Source organism: Rhinoraja longicauda, unplaced genomic scaffold, assembly GCF_053455715.1.
Source record: "Rhinoraja longicauda isolate Sanriku21f unplaced genomic scaffold, sRhiLon1.1 Scf000094, whole genome shotgun sequence".
NCBI classification, from domain to species: Eukaryota; Metazoa; Chordata; class Chondrichthyes; order Rajiformes; family Arhynchobatidae; genus Rhinoraja; species Rhinoraja longicauda.
This window is the reverse complement of record NW_027601312.1, coordinates 43,083-59,227: the sequence shown is the minus strand read 5'-3', so window position 1 is coordinate 59,227 and position 16,145 is coordinate 43,083. Positions and strand designations below refer to the sequence as shown.

Below are 16,145 nucleotides of genomic sequence, written 5' to 3'. Positions count from 1 at the left end.
TAACACCACCAGCTCGCCGTCTAAAAACAACACCGACGGGGCGCTGGCTAGCGAGGCTGGAGGGGGATCCACCGCCGGGGATGTACACACATTCTCGGTGTCCGAGCACGACGTGAGGAGGGCTCTGACGCTCGTGAACTCGAGGAAAGCTGGAGGCCCAGATGGTATATCTGGGCGAGTGCTATAGTCTTGTGCTACTCAGCTTGCTCCAGTGCTCACCACAATATTTAACCTCTCCTTGGCCAAGTCTGTGGTCCCTGCGTGCTTCAAAAGATCCATTATTGTACCAGTGCCAAAGAATGCCTCTCCAGCTTGTTTAAATGACTACCAACCGGTGGCCCTCACCTCGGTTGACATGAAATGCTTCGAGAGACTAATCAAGAAGCACATCTGCGCCCTCCTTCCTCGCAACATGGACCCACTACAGTTCGCATACCGTCCAAACAGATCCACGGATGATGTGGTCTCCCAGGTTCTGCACACTGCTCTCTCTCATCTGGACAGCCAGAAGGGGGGTTATGTGAGGATGCTGTTCATTGACTTTAGCTCAGCTTCAACACAATAGTCCCCAGCAGACTGGCTGAGAAGCTGCTGGAACTGGGGCTTAGCACCCCTCTGTGTGCCTGGGTCCTGGACTTTCTCACCGCCAGGCCCCAAATGGTCAGGATGGGAGAACACACATCTAGCCCCCTCACCCTGAACATAGGATTCCCCCAGGGTTGCGTCCTTAGCCCCCTACTGTACTCCCTGTACACACATGATTGTGTAGCCAGGTTCAGCTCAAACTCCATCATCAAGTTTGCTGATGACACTGTGGTGGTGGGCCGGATCTCCGACAACGATGAGAAGGCCTACCGGGAGGAGGTGGCTGATCTGGCACTCTGGTTTCAGGACAATAGCCTCCTCTTGAATGTCAAAAAAACTAAGGAGCTGATTGTGGATTTTAGAAAGGCTAAACATCCAAGGACGTACACGCCACTGGAGATAAATGGGTCTACTGTGGATAGGGTGAGCAGTTTTAAATTTTTGGGAGTCCACATCACAGAGGATCTGACATGGGCAACGCACATTGCCGCACTGGTGGGCAAGGCAAAGCAGCGCCTTTACCACCTTAGACAGCTGAGGAATTTCAGAGTGTCTCTGAGGATCCTTCATTGCTTCTACTCTGGGGCTGTAGAGAGCATCCTATCCGGCAACATTACAGTCTGGTTTGGGAACAGCTCTGCCCAGGACAGGATGGCCCTGCAGAGTGTAGTGCGTTCGGCAGAACGCACCATGGGATCTACACTCGCCCTCCTGCAGGACCTATACATCAGGAGGTGCAGATCCAGAGCAAGCAAGATTATGAGGGACCCCTGCCACCCCGGCAACGAACTGTTCCAGATGCTACGGTCAGGCAAACGCCTCCGCTGTCACGCTGTGAAAACGGAGAGGATGAGACGGAGTTTCTTCCCACAGGCCATCAGGACTGTTAACTTTCATAACTCCAGGGACTACATTTTGTCTTCTCTGTATTAACTTTATTTATATGCTGTAACTGTAATTCTTGTTTTGTGCACAATCCATAGGCATCGCCACTTTCATTTCACTGCACATCGTGTATGTGCATGTGACAAATAAACTTGACTTGACTTGACTTGGTGGAGGCATTTTAGAACTTTATACCAGGATCTTCGATCAAATATCAGAGTAAATCTAAGGAGGAGAGGTCTGCTTTCTAATTAAGTGCATGATGCTTGGACATAATGATCCTGGCGAACTCCTGCTCTCCAGAACTGGAATATCTTACAGTGAAGTGCTGTCTCTTCTACCTGCTATGGAATTCACTTTGGCTATCCTGACTGCAGTCTACATCCAACCCCAGACTGATGCTAAGCTTATGCTGGAGGTACTAAACACTGCCACCAATAGCCTTGAAACAAAGTATTCCGAGGCCTTTATCATAATAACCAGGGACTTCAATCAGGCCATCTGTAAGAGCATGCTGCCAAAATACTATCAGCAAGTCTCTTGCCCAACCAGAGGTCCAAACACCTTCAAACACCGACACAGCCATCAAAAATGTATTCCAGCAAATATTGTGTCAATGTCCTCAGCATCCTCTCCAATTCAATCATGTTCTTACTAGAATGCAGCAACGGATTGTAACCTAACCCTAACCAATTGCAGTTGGAAGAAAAAATCAGATAGCTTAGGTTTGTTTCCTGGTGTGGTGGAGGCTGATTGTTTACAAACTCATGAGGAACTTGATGGGGTCTTTTATCTTAGATGGGGCATCTAATACAGGAGGGCTTAGTGAGAAGTAGAAGGTTTAGATAGGGTCCAACAGGGAATGTTTTAATGGGATGTCTGGAACACACAAGGCAAAGGCAGAAACATGTTCCCAATGTTGGGGGAGTCCAGAACCAGGGGCCACGGTTTCAGAATAAGGGGTAGGCCATTTAGAATGGAGATGAGGAAAAACTTTTTCACTCAGAGAGTTGAAAATCTGTGGAATTCTCTGCCTCAGAAGGCAGTAGAGGCCAATTCTCTGGATGCTTTCAAGAGAGAGTTAGAAAGAGCTCTTAAGGATAGCGGAGTCAAGGGGTATGGGGAGAGGGCAGGAACAGGGTACTAATTGTGGATGATCAGCCATGATCACATTAAATGGCAGTTCTGGCTCGAATGGCCAAATGGCCTACTCCTGCAACTATTGTCTATTGTCAAAGCAAACTGAATCAAATTTGATAAACAACTTGGCAAATTTGTTCAGAATCTTGGATACACAAGGAACTGCAGATGCTGGAATCTTGAGCAAAACACTGGAGAAACTCAGCAGGTTAGGCAGCATCTGTGGAGGGAATGGACAAATAATGTTTCAGGTCGAAACCCAAATCGTAGACTGTCCATTCCCTCTACAGATGCTGCCTGACCTGCTGAGTTCCTCCAGCACTTTGTGTTTTCCTTCAGATTCATAGTATGAGCAACAACATCACGTCCATCGCCAAGAAAGCCCAGCAGCGCCTCTACTTCCTCCGCAAACTGAAGAGAGCGGGAGCCCCCACACCCATCATGTACACTTTTTACCGAGGCGCCATCGAGAGCATCCTCAGCAGCTGCATCACTGTGTGGTTCGGAAGCTGCACAGCCTCCAGCCGCAAGACCCTGCAGCGCATAGTGAACACTGCTGAGAGGATCACTGGCGCCTCACTCCCAACACTCCTGGTCCTTTACACCACCCGCCTCACCCGCAAAGCATTGAGCATTGTGGGTGACCCCTTCCACCCCTCCAACAGCCTCTTCACCCTCCTGCCTTCAGGGAGAAGGTTTCGCAGCCTGAGGTCAAGCACCACCCGACTAAAGAACAGTTTTTTCCACCAGGCTGTCAGGATGCTGAACTCTCTCCCCTCCCTTCCTCCTCTCTCCCCTGCCCCTATTGGACCTGGACTTTAACACCCCACACACACGCACATCCAGCACCAGACACTTTAAAAAAAAATTTTTTTTAACGCATTTGAAGTGACTATATTTTATATTTTATATTTTATGTTGATTGTTGTTTGCTGTGCCTTTTTAATTTTAACTTAGTTTTATGCACTTTGTTCCTCGGGATTGTGGGAAACGGTATTTCGATTTTCTGTCTGTGTAAACTGGCTGAGGATTGACAATAAAATTGACTTTGACTTGACTTTGATGTTTCAATCAAGTTACATGACTTTTCTAAACTCCAATGAGTGTAGATCCTGCCTACTCAATCTCTCTTCCTACATTAACCCTTTCAACCTAGAAATCAACCTGGTGACACTTGTCAGCGCTCTCTTCAGTGCTAATTCATCCTTCCTTAAATAAGGACTCACCACGCCCTGTAAAATGGAAGTGACACGTGTGTGGACAGGTATTGCATCTCAATTGCAGGGGAAATACCTAGGAGGCGAGGTTTTCCATTTGTGGTATTTCCATTTATTCCATTGTATGTCCATTTGATAACGCATTCAGGTACCATCACAACTTTTAAGAAACATTTAGACAGATACATGGGTAGGATAGGTTTCGAGGGATACTAGACCAAGTGGACCCATTGAGCCCAAACCTCTCCTGCATTGGTGCATGGGACATGTTGGTTGGTCCTCTCCCCTGTAGATGGGACATGTTGGTTGGTTCTCACCCCTGTAGATGGGACATGTTGGTTGGTGTGGGCAAGTTGGGCTGAAGGGCCTGTTTCCACACTGTATCACTGTGTGACTAGTGTAGATGGGACATGTTGGTTGGTCCTCTCCCCTGTAAATGGGACATGTTGGTTGGTCCTCCCCTCTGTAGATGGGACATGTTGGTCGGTGTGGGCAGGTGGGACTAGTGTAGATGGGGCATGTTGGTCGGTGTAGGCAGGTGGGACTAGTGTAGATGGGACATGTTGGTTGGTTTGGGCTGAAGGGCCTGTTTCCACGTTGTATCACTCTGACTAGTATAGATGGGACATGTTGGTTGGTCCTCGCACCTGTAGATGGGGCATGCTGGTTGGTGTAGGCAGGTGGGACTCGTGTAGATGGGACATGTTGGTTGGTGTGGGCAAGTTGGGCTGAAGGGCCTGTTTCCACGCTGTATCACTCTGACTAGTGTAGATGGGACATGTTGGTTGGTCCTCGCCCCTGTAGATGGGACATGTGGGTTGGTTCTCTCCCCTGTAGATGGGGCATGTTGGTTGGTGTGGGCAAGTTGGGCTGAAAGACATGTTTCCACGTTCTTGAATTCTTTGATTGCCAATTAATTTATCCCGACCACTCCCTTAACTATGCCAATTAGCCAATGAGAGGGTACAGTCTCTAAAGGGATCCAGATAAATTGAGTAATTTGTCCAAAAAAAATCATTAAATGGATTGGGTGGAGGAGTCAGAGATGTTCAGAATGGAGACCTGTGACAAGAGATGTACCGCAGGCTTGGTGCTAGGAGCATTGTTGTTGTCCTCATCTATATTAACAATTTGGATGAGAATGGACTTTGCATGGTTTGTAAGTTTGCAGATGATACTAAAGTTGGTGGTTTAGTAAACAGTGAGGAAGGTTATCTTAAGATTTCAGCAGGATCTAGGTCAACTGGAGAAGTAGGCCAAGGAATGGCAAGTGAAATTTAACTTTGACATGTGTAAAATGTTGCATTTTGGTATGTTAAACCAGTTTAGGACTTGCACGGTAAATGGCACTTGGAGAGTGCTATGGAATAGAGACACCAAGAGATGCAAGTACATAACTCTTGGGAAGTAGTATCAAAGGCAGACGGCATCAGGCTTGCTTGCCTTCATTAGTCAGGCCATTGAGTACAACTGGACCTGACTAGAGGAAGTGGTGAAGGTGGGTACAATTATAATTTTTAAAAGACAGGGGCGGCATGGTGGCGCAGTGGTAGAGTTGCTACCTTGCATCACCGGAGACCCGGGTTCGATCCTGACTATGGGAGTTTGTACGTTCTCCTTGTGACCATGTGGGTTTTCTCCGGGTGCTCTGGTTTCCTCCCACACTCCAAAGACGTACAGATTTAATTGGCTTCTGTAAATTATAAATTGTCCCTAGTGAGTAGGATAGTGCAAGTTCACAGGGCGATTGCTGGTCGGCAAGGTAGGCAACTTGGCATGGATGATTTGGGCAGAAGGGCCTGTTTCTGTGCCGTACGACTTGATAATTAGAATATGGGAAAATAAGAGGCCTTCACTGCTTTGTAAAAACCAACAAACCTTCAGTAAGAACCATAGAAAAAGATGCATAGATGAAAGAGCCTGTTCTGTCATTGGTGATGAGATGATTCTATGCCTCACTTTCTAAAATTGTTTGGCGCCAATAAAATCCATTGCTCAGTCTTAAATATATTGTGTCAGAGTATGCATAAGGCCCCTGAAGAGGAAAAATTCCAGATATTTATCACCTCTGAATAAAGGAATTTGTCAGATTGAGCATGAGGGAGAGTACACTCTTCTCATGTGAGCCCTCGTTGCCTTATTCTATTTGTGTAACTGATTTCATGTTCAGGTCATGGAATTTCCACAGAGAACAACTGCAGATACCACGAAGCCCATCTTATTTGTACTCCAAGTTTCCCAATTAAACATAAACTAAAACATCTAAATACTGTGATGTCTTGAGAGGTCGGGTGCTTTTCTCTTGAAGGTTGGGAGGTGTGGGTGCCGGAAATGAAGACAGAAAAGTTCTTGTTTTCAAACTTAAATTCCATACATTTAGTCTTTTCCAAAACAGGTAAACTTAATTGTTTGCAGACAGGTACACAAACCCAAAACAGGTAGTTAAATCGAAACTGTAGCTTGCTGCCTTCTTACAAAATATAACAAACACTGCTTCTCTCCCTGTCTGCTCCAGTCGTTGTCTCTCCCTGTCTGTCTGCTCCAGTCGTTGTCTCTCTCCCTGTCTGTCTGCTCCAGTCGTTGTCTCTCTCCCTGTCTGCTCCAGTCATTGTCTCTCTCCCTGTCTGTCTGCTCCAGTCGTTGTTTCTCTCCCTGTCTGTCTGCTCCAGTCATTGTCTCTCTCTCCCTGTCTGCTCCAGTCGTTGTCTCTCTTTTTAAATACACTGCTTCCCTTCCCTTTTAGCTCTCTCACTGAGGCAATCAGCTTATCTGGTTCAGCTGGGCAGCAATCAATGTCAGCAGCAATCAGTGTCAGCAGCAATCAGTGTCAGCAGCAATCAGTGTCAGCAGCAATCAGTGTCAGCAGGGCAGGCAGCCCTGCTGACTATGGGTTTTGTAATCTTTTGCTGGCAGCCATGATGGTTTGTAGTCCTTGTTGCATCCACCAGGAGGAAATGTATCTCCCCTCTATGACTTTACCTCTCATGATATCACAATACTAAAAGGAACTTGTATTAGTTAACAAGCTGTTTCCATTGAACTTGCGAGCAGGGGAAGATTTTGAAATTACAAGGCATGTAACCAAAACAACACACACCAGAGCCACTTGACTTCAAGTGGTTTAGAAACTGACCATTTTTATAACATCCGTGTATGTTTCCACATTTATAACATCCGTGTATGTTTATTCAACAACATTTTCAGGACAGGACCTGCAGCTATCAGCACTCATAGGGACTTAAGTCCCTATGAATTAAGTCCTGACAGAGAAATTTTGGTTAAGGTTTTACTTAACACTTGAATTAGTACAGATGAAATGTTTGATACTGTAGATAGGTAATGTTAAAACACTGCAGATTGTTATTTATCTGCAAGTAATTACATTACAATCTCCTTTAAACTTTCCTAGTTGTCTCCTGGCAGAGGAAAATGCATATTCATAATTCAAGCACAGTACTTCATGAACAAATGTATCCAGATTTTCTTCTTGGTAGTGTTTGCATTACAAATCTGGGTGGTAGTTCCAGACTTGTTAACTAAGAATACCTTTGTAAAGCCATTTTGTTCCACCCTCATGTTAAAAAATAAATTATGCAGCTTAAATCTTGAAATTATATTTCCACTTTAGGAGGGGGTGATCACAAGAGAAATGGTGCAGATGCTTTTCTCTGATGATACTGAATTGCAACTAGCTACCACTCAAAAGTTTCGTAAATTGCTTTCCAAAGGTAATAAAGCTTCAGATATTTCTTCAATGTTTAAATGAGTGATATGATGGCGAACTGAATAACTTGTCTCGTCAATAGCTGATGCAAAAATATTTTGTAGTTAACTTTCTTAATCTGAAAACTTGGATGATTATTAACTTTAAATTGATTTATTTGTACAGTATTGACAATCCACTTGTTAAGTATGGTGCTAATGTAAGCTCAGAGGCAGCTTTACTTGTATTTATTTATCTTGAAAAAGAGGTCAACTTTTGTGAATCTCCATTCATCTGGTACGTCACTTGTGTCTAGTGAAGAATAAAAAATCTCAGTCCCAGCAATCTCTTGAGTCCTGTGGCAGTCTGAGATAAATCTCATCTGGCCCCTTGGGATTTATCCACTGTTAAGCCCGCAAAAGCATCGAGTACCTCCTCTTTATGAATGAAGACTGGCAGTGAAATTTCATCTTCTCCTTTGCTCAATCCTGCAACTAATACTGTAAGTCTGTTTCATTAGTGAACACCAAAGATTGTATTCATTTCGGGCCTCACCTGTACCTTTTGGTTCCACACACATATTGCACATATTGACCTAACAGGCCCTAGTCTTTCACTGATTATTCTTTAGTCATTCATATGCTGAAAATATCTTCATCTTAACTTAATCCTGTCTGCTAATGATATTCAAATCCAAGTCAATATAAGGACACCATGACAAATTCAAATTGGATGTATTTTTATAAAACATTAAAGACACATTATAAACATAATTTAAATCTTGTGTTTATCTTTGTAGAGCCAAATCCCCCCATTGATGAAGTGATCAACACATCTGGCGTTGTGGAAAGATTTGTTGAATTTTTGAAAAGAAATGAAAATTGCACATTGCAGGTAAACTTTTAATCACACACTCTTTGTTTGAGATGGTGTATGGTGGTAATAGCAAGTGCTAAAGGTGAGGACTGTGTTATTGCTTGGTTTAATATACTTTGCTGTGGTTGATAAGAAAAGGGACTTGAGATGCAGATTGAAGATTGTGCACTTTAAATGTGGAATAGATTGGTGGTGTCGAAAGCTACCACTTTGTTCAATAACAGCAAGGAATTGAGTGGGAGAGAGTCATAAATATAAAAATATTAACCTTTACCTGAGTTTGTAACCTGTATATGTAATACATGGGCCATTGTTTCATACTATCTATCCTATCTATCCCCTGAATAAGTTTGCAAAGGTTTGTCAGGTCCTCCTTCAGCCTCCAGAACTCCAAATGCATTAAAAAATTCAGCATGGTGGCGCAGCTGATAAAGAAGCTGCCTCACAGCATCAGAAACCTGGGATCGATCATGGGTTTGACCTTGGATGCTGTCTGTGTAGACTTTGCACTTTCTCCTCATGACCAATGGAGTTTCCTCCGAGTACTCCAGTTTACTCGAACATCCCAAAGACCCGCAGGTTTGTAGGTCAATTGGCCTCTGTAAATTGTCCCGAGTATGCATGTACAATATACAGACTAGCAGCAAAGGAAGATAACATTGAACTAATATGAACTGTATTCGATGGTCGGCCTGGACTATGTGGCCAAAGGGCCTGTTTCCATTCAATTAATCAAAAACTGAGCCTATTCAGTCAGTCTCCATAACTGAAATCTTCCATTCCAGGTAACGTTTTGGGGAATTTCCTTTGCAATGCTTTCCAGTGCAATCACATCCGTCCTTCTACATATGATAGCAAGAACTATACAAAGCACTGTAGTTGTGGCCAAACCAATGTTTTATAAAGTTGTGCTGTGACATTCCTGACCTATCATAAAGTTATACACACAGAAACCGCCCAACCCATTCCTGTCAATCAAGATGCAATATCTAAGCTAGTCCCATTTTCCTGTGTTTGGCCCATATCCCTCTGAACTACTCCTAACAATCTGCAGTATTTAGACTTAAGGTAGATTTAGACACAATTTTAACACCACCTTTCTAGGTAGTGACCAGACCTATATGTGGTAAATGGGCACACCGATGTTTTATACACTTAATTGTTCAGGGAGAACTAGAAGGGGATCAATTAATAGATTATTCAGTGCTGGAGAATGTAATGTTGGTAATACTTTCTATCCCTTTGAATAGACAGTGTATTTACTGAAGTTATAATTTGGCAAGATTGAATTTGTCTTGCTCTCTGTGGGCAGAATAATTCTTCAAATGGTTGGCTAGATGTAGAAGCTATTTTCTCTGCAACGTAGGGCAGCACAATGGTATAGCAGTAGAGCTGCTGCCTTACAGCGCCAGAGTCCTAGGTTCGATCCTGACTACAGGTGCTATGTGAATGGAGTTTGTACATTCTCCCTGTGACCTGTGTGGGTTTTCTCTGGGTGCTTCGGTTTCCTCACACACTCCAAAGACGTACAGATTTGAAGGTTAATTGGCTTTGGTAAAAAATTGTAAATTGTCCCTAGTGTACATGGTGATAGCTGGTCAGTGGGCCGAAGGGCCTGTTTCCATGCTGTATCTCTAAAGTCTAAAGAAAAAAGTCTAAAACCAGACAATATTCAAGCATGGCTGATAAATGAATAGCAGATGCATCAGTACATCACTACCTGAAGTCACACAACATCGTAGCTTGGAAAATGAGACTTAATAATGCCAATGTTAGGTGCCGTACAGGAACAGCATTAGAGACTTATATTATAAGAAAATAACTGCAGATGCTGGTACAAATCGATTTATTCACAAAATGCTGGAGTAACTCAGCAGGTCAGGCAGCATCTCGGGAGAGAAGGAAGGAGATTATTAGAGACTTATGGCCATTATTAGAGACTTATGCTGGAGCACAGGAGGCAAGAATTTAAAAAAAGCTTCAATAATAAAATTGGGGAATGACCCAATATTGATTAAAGCACAAGGTTTGAACAGAGGGAAGGAAGTCCCAAACCATTCGGAATGGACAAATCCTGCTCATGGTGAAGACGGGACGAGATAACAAGGAGATGCGACTTTCTAGCTGCACCAACAGCAATGTGGTAGATGGAGAATGATGTAGAAAAATGTGAGGTTATCCACATCTGTAGATAAAAAAAGAAATGACACATAGATTTTACATGATGAGAGATGGGGAAATGTTAATGTTCAAATGAGTGCAAAATTTCTTGTACACAAGGTACTGAAGAGCAATGTGCAGCCAACTGGGCCTTGGTGAAACCACATCTGGAGGATTGTGCACAAAGTTAATCTCCTTTCTTAAAAGAGAACACACTTTCTACAGAGTGAGCACATCACTGGTGGGATTGGCTGTGAGATGGCAGGGTTGGCACATGAGGCATTAGGATGTCGGCTCATGTAATAATATATTCCTTTATTCATCCCACACCGGAGATTTACAGTGTTACAGCAACGAAGTGGATAGCAAGAGATCATTCATTATAAATAAAAGTAAAGACAAGGATAAATTGTCATCAGTTTTCTGTGTGTTCTTAACTATTACTGTTGACTCGTCTGCTGGGAGCAGTGCTGGTTGTGCAGTCTCACAGCAGTGGGAAGGAAGGACCTCCTATATCTCTCCTTCACGCACTTGGGGTGAAGGAGTCTGTCACTGAAGGAGCTACTCAGTGCAGTGACAGTGTCCTGCATGGCGTTGGAGGAGTCGTCCAACAGCGATGTTAACTTTGCCATCATCCTCCTCTCTCCCACCACCTGCACTGAGTCGAGGGGGCAACCCAGGACAGAGCTGGCCTTCCTGACCAGGTTGTCGAGTCTCTTCCCTTCCGCCGCTGAGATGCTGCTGCTCCAGCAGACCACTCCATAGAAAATGGCCGATGCAACCACCGTGTTGTAGAAGATCCTTAGGAGTGTCCCCTGCACTCCAAAGGACCTGTCTCCTTAGCAGATAAAGTCTGTTCTGGCCCTTTCTGTATAGCGCATCGGTGTTTTCGGTCCAGTCCAATTTATTATTGAGGTAAACACCCAGGTACTTATAGGAATCCACCCTCTCGATGTCCATTCACTGGATGTTCACCGGTGTCAGGGTGATATGCTCAAATTTAGATGAATGAGATGTGACTTCATTGAAATGTACAAAATTCTTTGAAGCCTTGACAAGGTTGATACTGGGAGGATATATTGACTTGTTGGTTTTCACTTTGTTTTTCTTTTCAAGTTTGAAGCAGCGTGGGCTTTGACAAATATTGCGTCAGGAACATCTCTCCAGACCAAGGTGGTCATAGAGGCTGGTGCTGTGCCCATTTTTATTAAGCTACTAAACTCTGAGTTTGAGGATGTTCAAGAACAGGTAAGATGCCTTTTCCATTTCAACCAGAATTTTTGCACCGGAAAGACCAAGTATTGTTTTTTCAATGTTGATATTTGTGAGTCCTGAAGGACATCATTAACCAAGTATTCCCATGACAAAGATCAAATATCTTCTATAAGGCCACTGACTATCTCCTTCCCATGAAACTTAGCGAATTCCCAAGTCTTCCATTTTCCTTTTGAAGCATGTGTGTCCAGTCTCTCTTTGAAAGTTGATATTGAATCTCTACCAATCCTTTGATCAGGACTCCTTGCTATTGGTTCTTCTGTTACTGATAACAATTGTTAGTCTAATAGAGTTTTACAGCACAGAAATGGGGCTTTACCCACCACATCAATGCTGACCTTTGTATCCATCTATATTGATCTAATTTGCCTGCATTCATCTTGCCTATTCCAAGTGTCTATCGAAATATCTCTTAAATATGATCATCGTATTTTATTACTCCTCCTCCTCTGACAGAGGGAGCTAGATCAATCATTCTTCATGCTTAAAAAAAGACCTTCCCCTCCAATCGCCTTTAAAACGCCTTCCTCTCAACTTGTCTTTACCCTCTTGTTTTTGATACCTCTATTTTGGGGAATAGAGTTTGACTACTCTATCTATGCTTCTTGTAATCTTATATTACTATTACTAGGCCGCCATTTAGCTTCTATTGCTGCAGGGAAAACAAACCCAGCCTATCCAAGGTCTCCCCATAACTAAAGTCCAGCAATTCACGCAAAAGGCTGGTAAACCACTTCTGTACACTCCAGTGCAGCCACATCCTTCTGATAATATGGTGACCAGAGCTGCACACAATACCCCAAATGCTGTGTAACCAGTGCTTTATAAAGTTCAAGAGTACTTATTTGTCATCCACACCGGATATGAACTCGATGCATAGATAGATACATAGAAAATAGGTGCAAGAGAAGGCCATTCGGCCCTTCGAGCCAGCACCGCCATTGTGATCATGGCTGATCATCCAAATCAGTAACCTGTGCCTGCCTTCTCCCCATACCCCTTGATTCAGCTAGCCGCAGGAGCTCTATCTAACTCTCTTTTAAATTCATCCAGTGAATTGGTCTCTACTGCCTTCTGTGGCAGAGAATTCCATAAATTCACAACTCTCTGGGTGAAAACGTTTTTTCGCATCAGTTTTTAAGTGGCCTTCCTTTTATTCTTAGACTGTGACCCCTGGTTCTGGACTCCCCCAACATTGGGAACATTTTTCCTGCATCTAGCTTGTCCAGTCCTTTTATAATTTTATATGTTTCTGTAAGATCCCCTCTCATCCTTCTAAATTCCATTGAATACAAGCCCAGACTTTCCAATCTTTCCTCATATGACAGTTCCACCATCGTGGGGATTAACCTCGTGAACCTACGCTGCACTCCCTCAATAGCAAGGATGTCCTTCCTCAAATTAGGTGACCAAAACTGCACACCAAGCTCCAAATGTGGTGTCACCAGGGCCGTGTACAACTGCAGAAGGACCTGTTTACTCCTATACTCAAATCCTCTCGTTATGAAGGCCAACAAGCCATTATCTTTCTTCACTGCTTGCTGTACCTGCATGTTTACTTTCAGTGACTGATGTACAAGGACACCCAGGTCTCGTTGCACTTCCATTTTTCCTAATCTGACACCATTGAGATAATAATCTGCCTCCTTGTTCTTGCTGCCAAAGTGTATAACCTCACATTTATCTACATTATACTGCATCTGCCCACTCACTCAACCTGTCCAAGTCACCCTGCAACCTCCTAGCATCCTCTTCGCAGTTCACACTGCCACCCAGCTTTGTGTCATCTGCAAATTTGCTAGTGTTATTTTTAATTCCATTATCTAAATCATTAATATATATTGTAAATAGTTGCGGCCCCAGCACCGAGTCTTACGGCACTCCACCCGCCTCTGCCTGCCATTCTGACAGGGACCCGTTTATTCCTACTCTTTGTTTCCTATCTGCCAACCAATTCTCTATCCATGTCAATACCCTTCCCCCAATACCATGTGCTCTAATTTTGGTCACTAATCTCCTGTGTGGGACCTTATCAAAGGCTTTCTGAAAGTCCAGACACCGTACACTACATCCACTGGCTCTCCTTCATCCATTTTACTTATCACATCCTCAAAAGATTCCAGAAGATTAGTCAAGCAGAATTTCCCCTTCATAAATCCATGCTGACTGGAACAATGAAAATCTTGCTTGTTGCAGCTTTACAGGCACATTGGACGCAACACAACAAAAATAAATATATCATAAATGATCAGTTATTGTAAGTGGATTAGACCATGATAGTGCGTAGAACAAAATTGTAAGATAACACCCCAACTTTGATATTCGGTGCCCGGACCGTCCTTGCCATCCTGTCCATCTGTGATAACATTTTTCTACTATTTACCATATTTTGTATATCCTACCCTTATTTGGCTTCCCAAAATACTCTCATCACTTATTGGGATTAAATTTCATCTGTCAATGTTCTGCCCAACTTTCCATCGGATCTATAACCTGCTGTAGCCTTGAACAACCTTCTTTGCTACCCACAACACCAACCTTTACCCCACCAACCTCTACCACTAGCTGCCACAAGATCTCATCCTAGCCAGACCTTCTCCATCCCGCCCCTTTTATCCTTCGTGCAATCCTGGTCATCACTTCCCCCTTCAATGGTAGGAAGTGCTACACATGTTCTTGCATCTCCCTCACCACTATGTAGGCAAAGATGCACATGCAGCATCTCCATCCTTGTCAAGGGACTTCATCTGCATGAACTGGCTCCACATGTAGTTTACCCCTATGACCTCTAAAGGGAACTACTCTGGATGTACTTTTCACATGTCTTGGGATCATAACAAATGTGATGAGAAGACACTTAGAAAATACCAAAATAATTAGATTGTGTAGACTCATGAAAGTGAATTTATGCTTGACAAACTTGGAGTGTTTTGAAGATGTAACTGGTAGAAAACTAAAAAGAATTTGTTATTTATTTTAATTTTCAGACAAGTTTTGTTGATCTCCCGCATAAGAGGTTACTGTGCAGAATTAGTTTAGTTTTGTTTATTGTCACATGTACTGATACAGTGGAAAGTTTTAGGAAAGAACTGCAGATGCTGGTTTAAATCGAAGGTAGACACAAAATGCTGGAGTAACTCAGTGGGACGGGCAGCATCTCTGGAGAAAAGGAATGGGTGACGTTTCACAAAATGCTGGAGTAACTCAGCGGGACAGGCAACATCTCTGGAGAGAAGGAATGGGTGACATGTCGGGTCAAGAAGTCTGAAGAAGGGTCGCGACCCATAATGTCACCCATTCCTTCTTTGCAGAGATGCTGCCTGTCCCACTGAGTTAATCTAGCATTTTGTGTCTACCAGTGAAAAGCTTTTCTTGTTTTCATGAGAGAATTAGATTTAGCTCTTTGGGCTAAATGAACCAAGGGATATGGGGAAAAAGCAGGAACGGGGTACTGATTTTAGTTGATCAGCCATGACCCTTGTCAAGGCTCGAAGGGCCGAATGGCCTACTCCACCTATTTTTCTATGTTTCTATGTTTATTGCGTGCTATCCAGTCAGCAGAAAGACTATACATTATTACAATCAAGCTGTCCACAATGTACAGATACAGGATAAAGGGAATAACGTTTAGTGCAAGGTAAAGTCCGATTAAAGATAGTCTGAAGTTCTCCAATGAGGTAGATGGTTGGTCAGGACTGCTCTAGTTGGTGATAGGATGGTTCATTTGTCTGATAATAGCTACTTAAAACATGTTGAATCGGGTAATATACTACAATATGTTGGCAAATTGGTTGGAAAAGAAGAAATGGGCTAGGAATAAACAAGACTTTCTCAGATACCTGAAGAATTTAGCTGGTCACACAGTATCTGAAAAGTGTCCATTTTGGGTCGGTGACCCTTCCTCAGAACTCATGAATTGTTTATTTTGCAATTCTCTCGCCTGTTTGTCCATCAACACTCACCATTGTCCTCTGCACAGCACTGTCCCATGGAACTGCAGGAGATGTAACCTCTCTTTTACTTCACCCCTTCACACTGCTCACATTGCAGCCTTTGGAACAATATCTAATTGAGCAATTTCAGATAACGTCTCAACAACAGTTTGACTTGAATTTCACGGCTTTAACATATCTCCTTGTGTATGTATAATCTCTCTCGCTCTTTCTTTAACTGCCCTCATGACTCCATCAACAAAACAGCCTATAACTTCAGTAACTCTGGCCTCATTCTGTCAGAGATATTCCCTTTGTCCCATCCCTCTTCCAGCCACTGTCCACTAGAATTGACTTGTATTCTCACTTTCC

The 16,145-nt window shown here is 43.4% G+C and overlaps 1 protein-coding gene across 3 annotated transcripts in view; it reads left to right on the top strand.

Annotated features, from left to right (window-relative positions):
* Positions 1-16,145, top strand: part of LOC144589986 (importin subunit alpha-7-like) — a 61,494-nt gene that overhangs the window by 28,540 nt on the left and 16,809 nt on the right. For all 3 annotated transcript variants that reach the window (XM_078394902.1, XM_078394901.1, XM_078394903.1), the window contains exons 4-6: positions 7,456-7,555; positions 8,330-8,424; positions 11,683-11,814. In XM_078394902.1, coding sequence (XP_078251028.1) covers positions 7,456-7,555; positions 8,330-8,424; positions 11,683-11,814 — 327 coding nt within the window. The remainder of the gene's footprint in view (positions 1-7,455; positions 7,556-8,329; positions 8,425-11,682; positions 11,815-16,145) is intronic.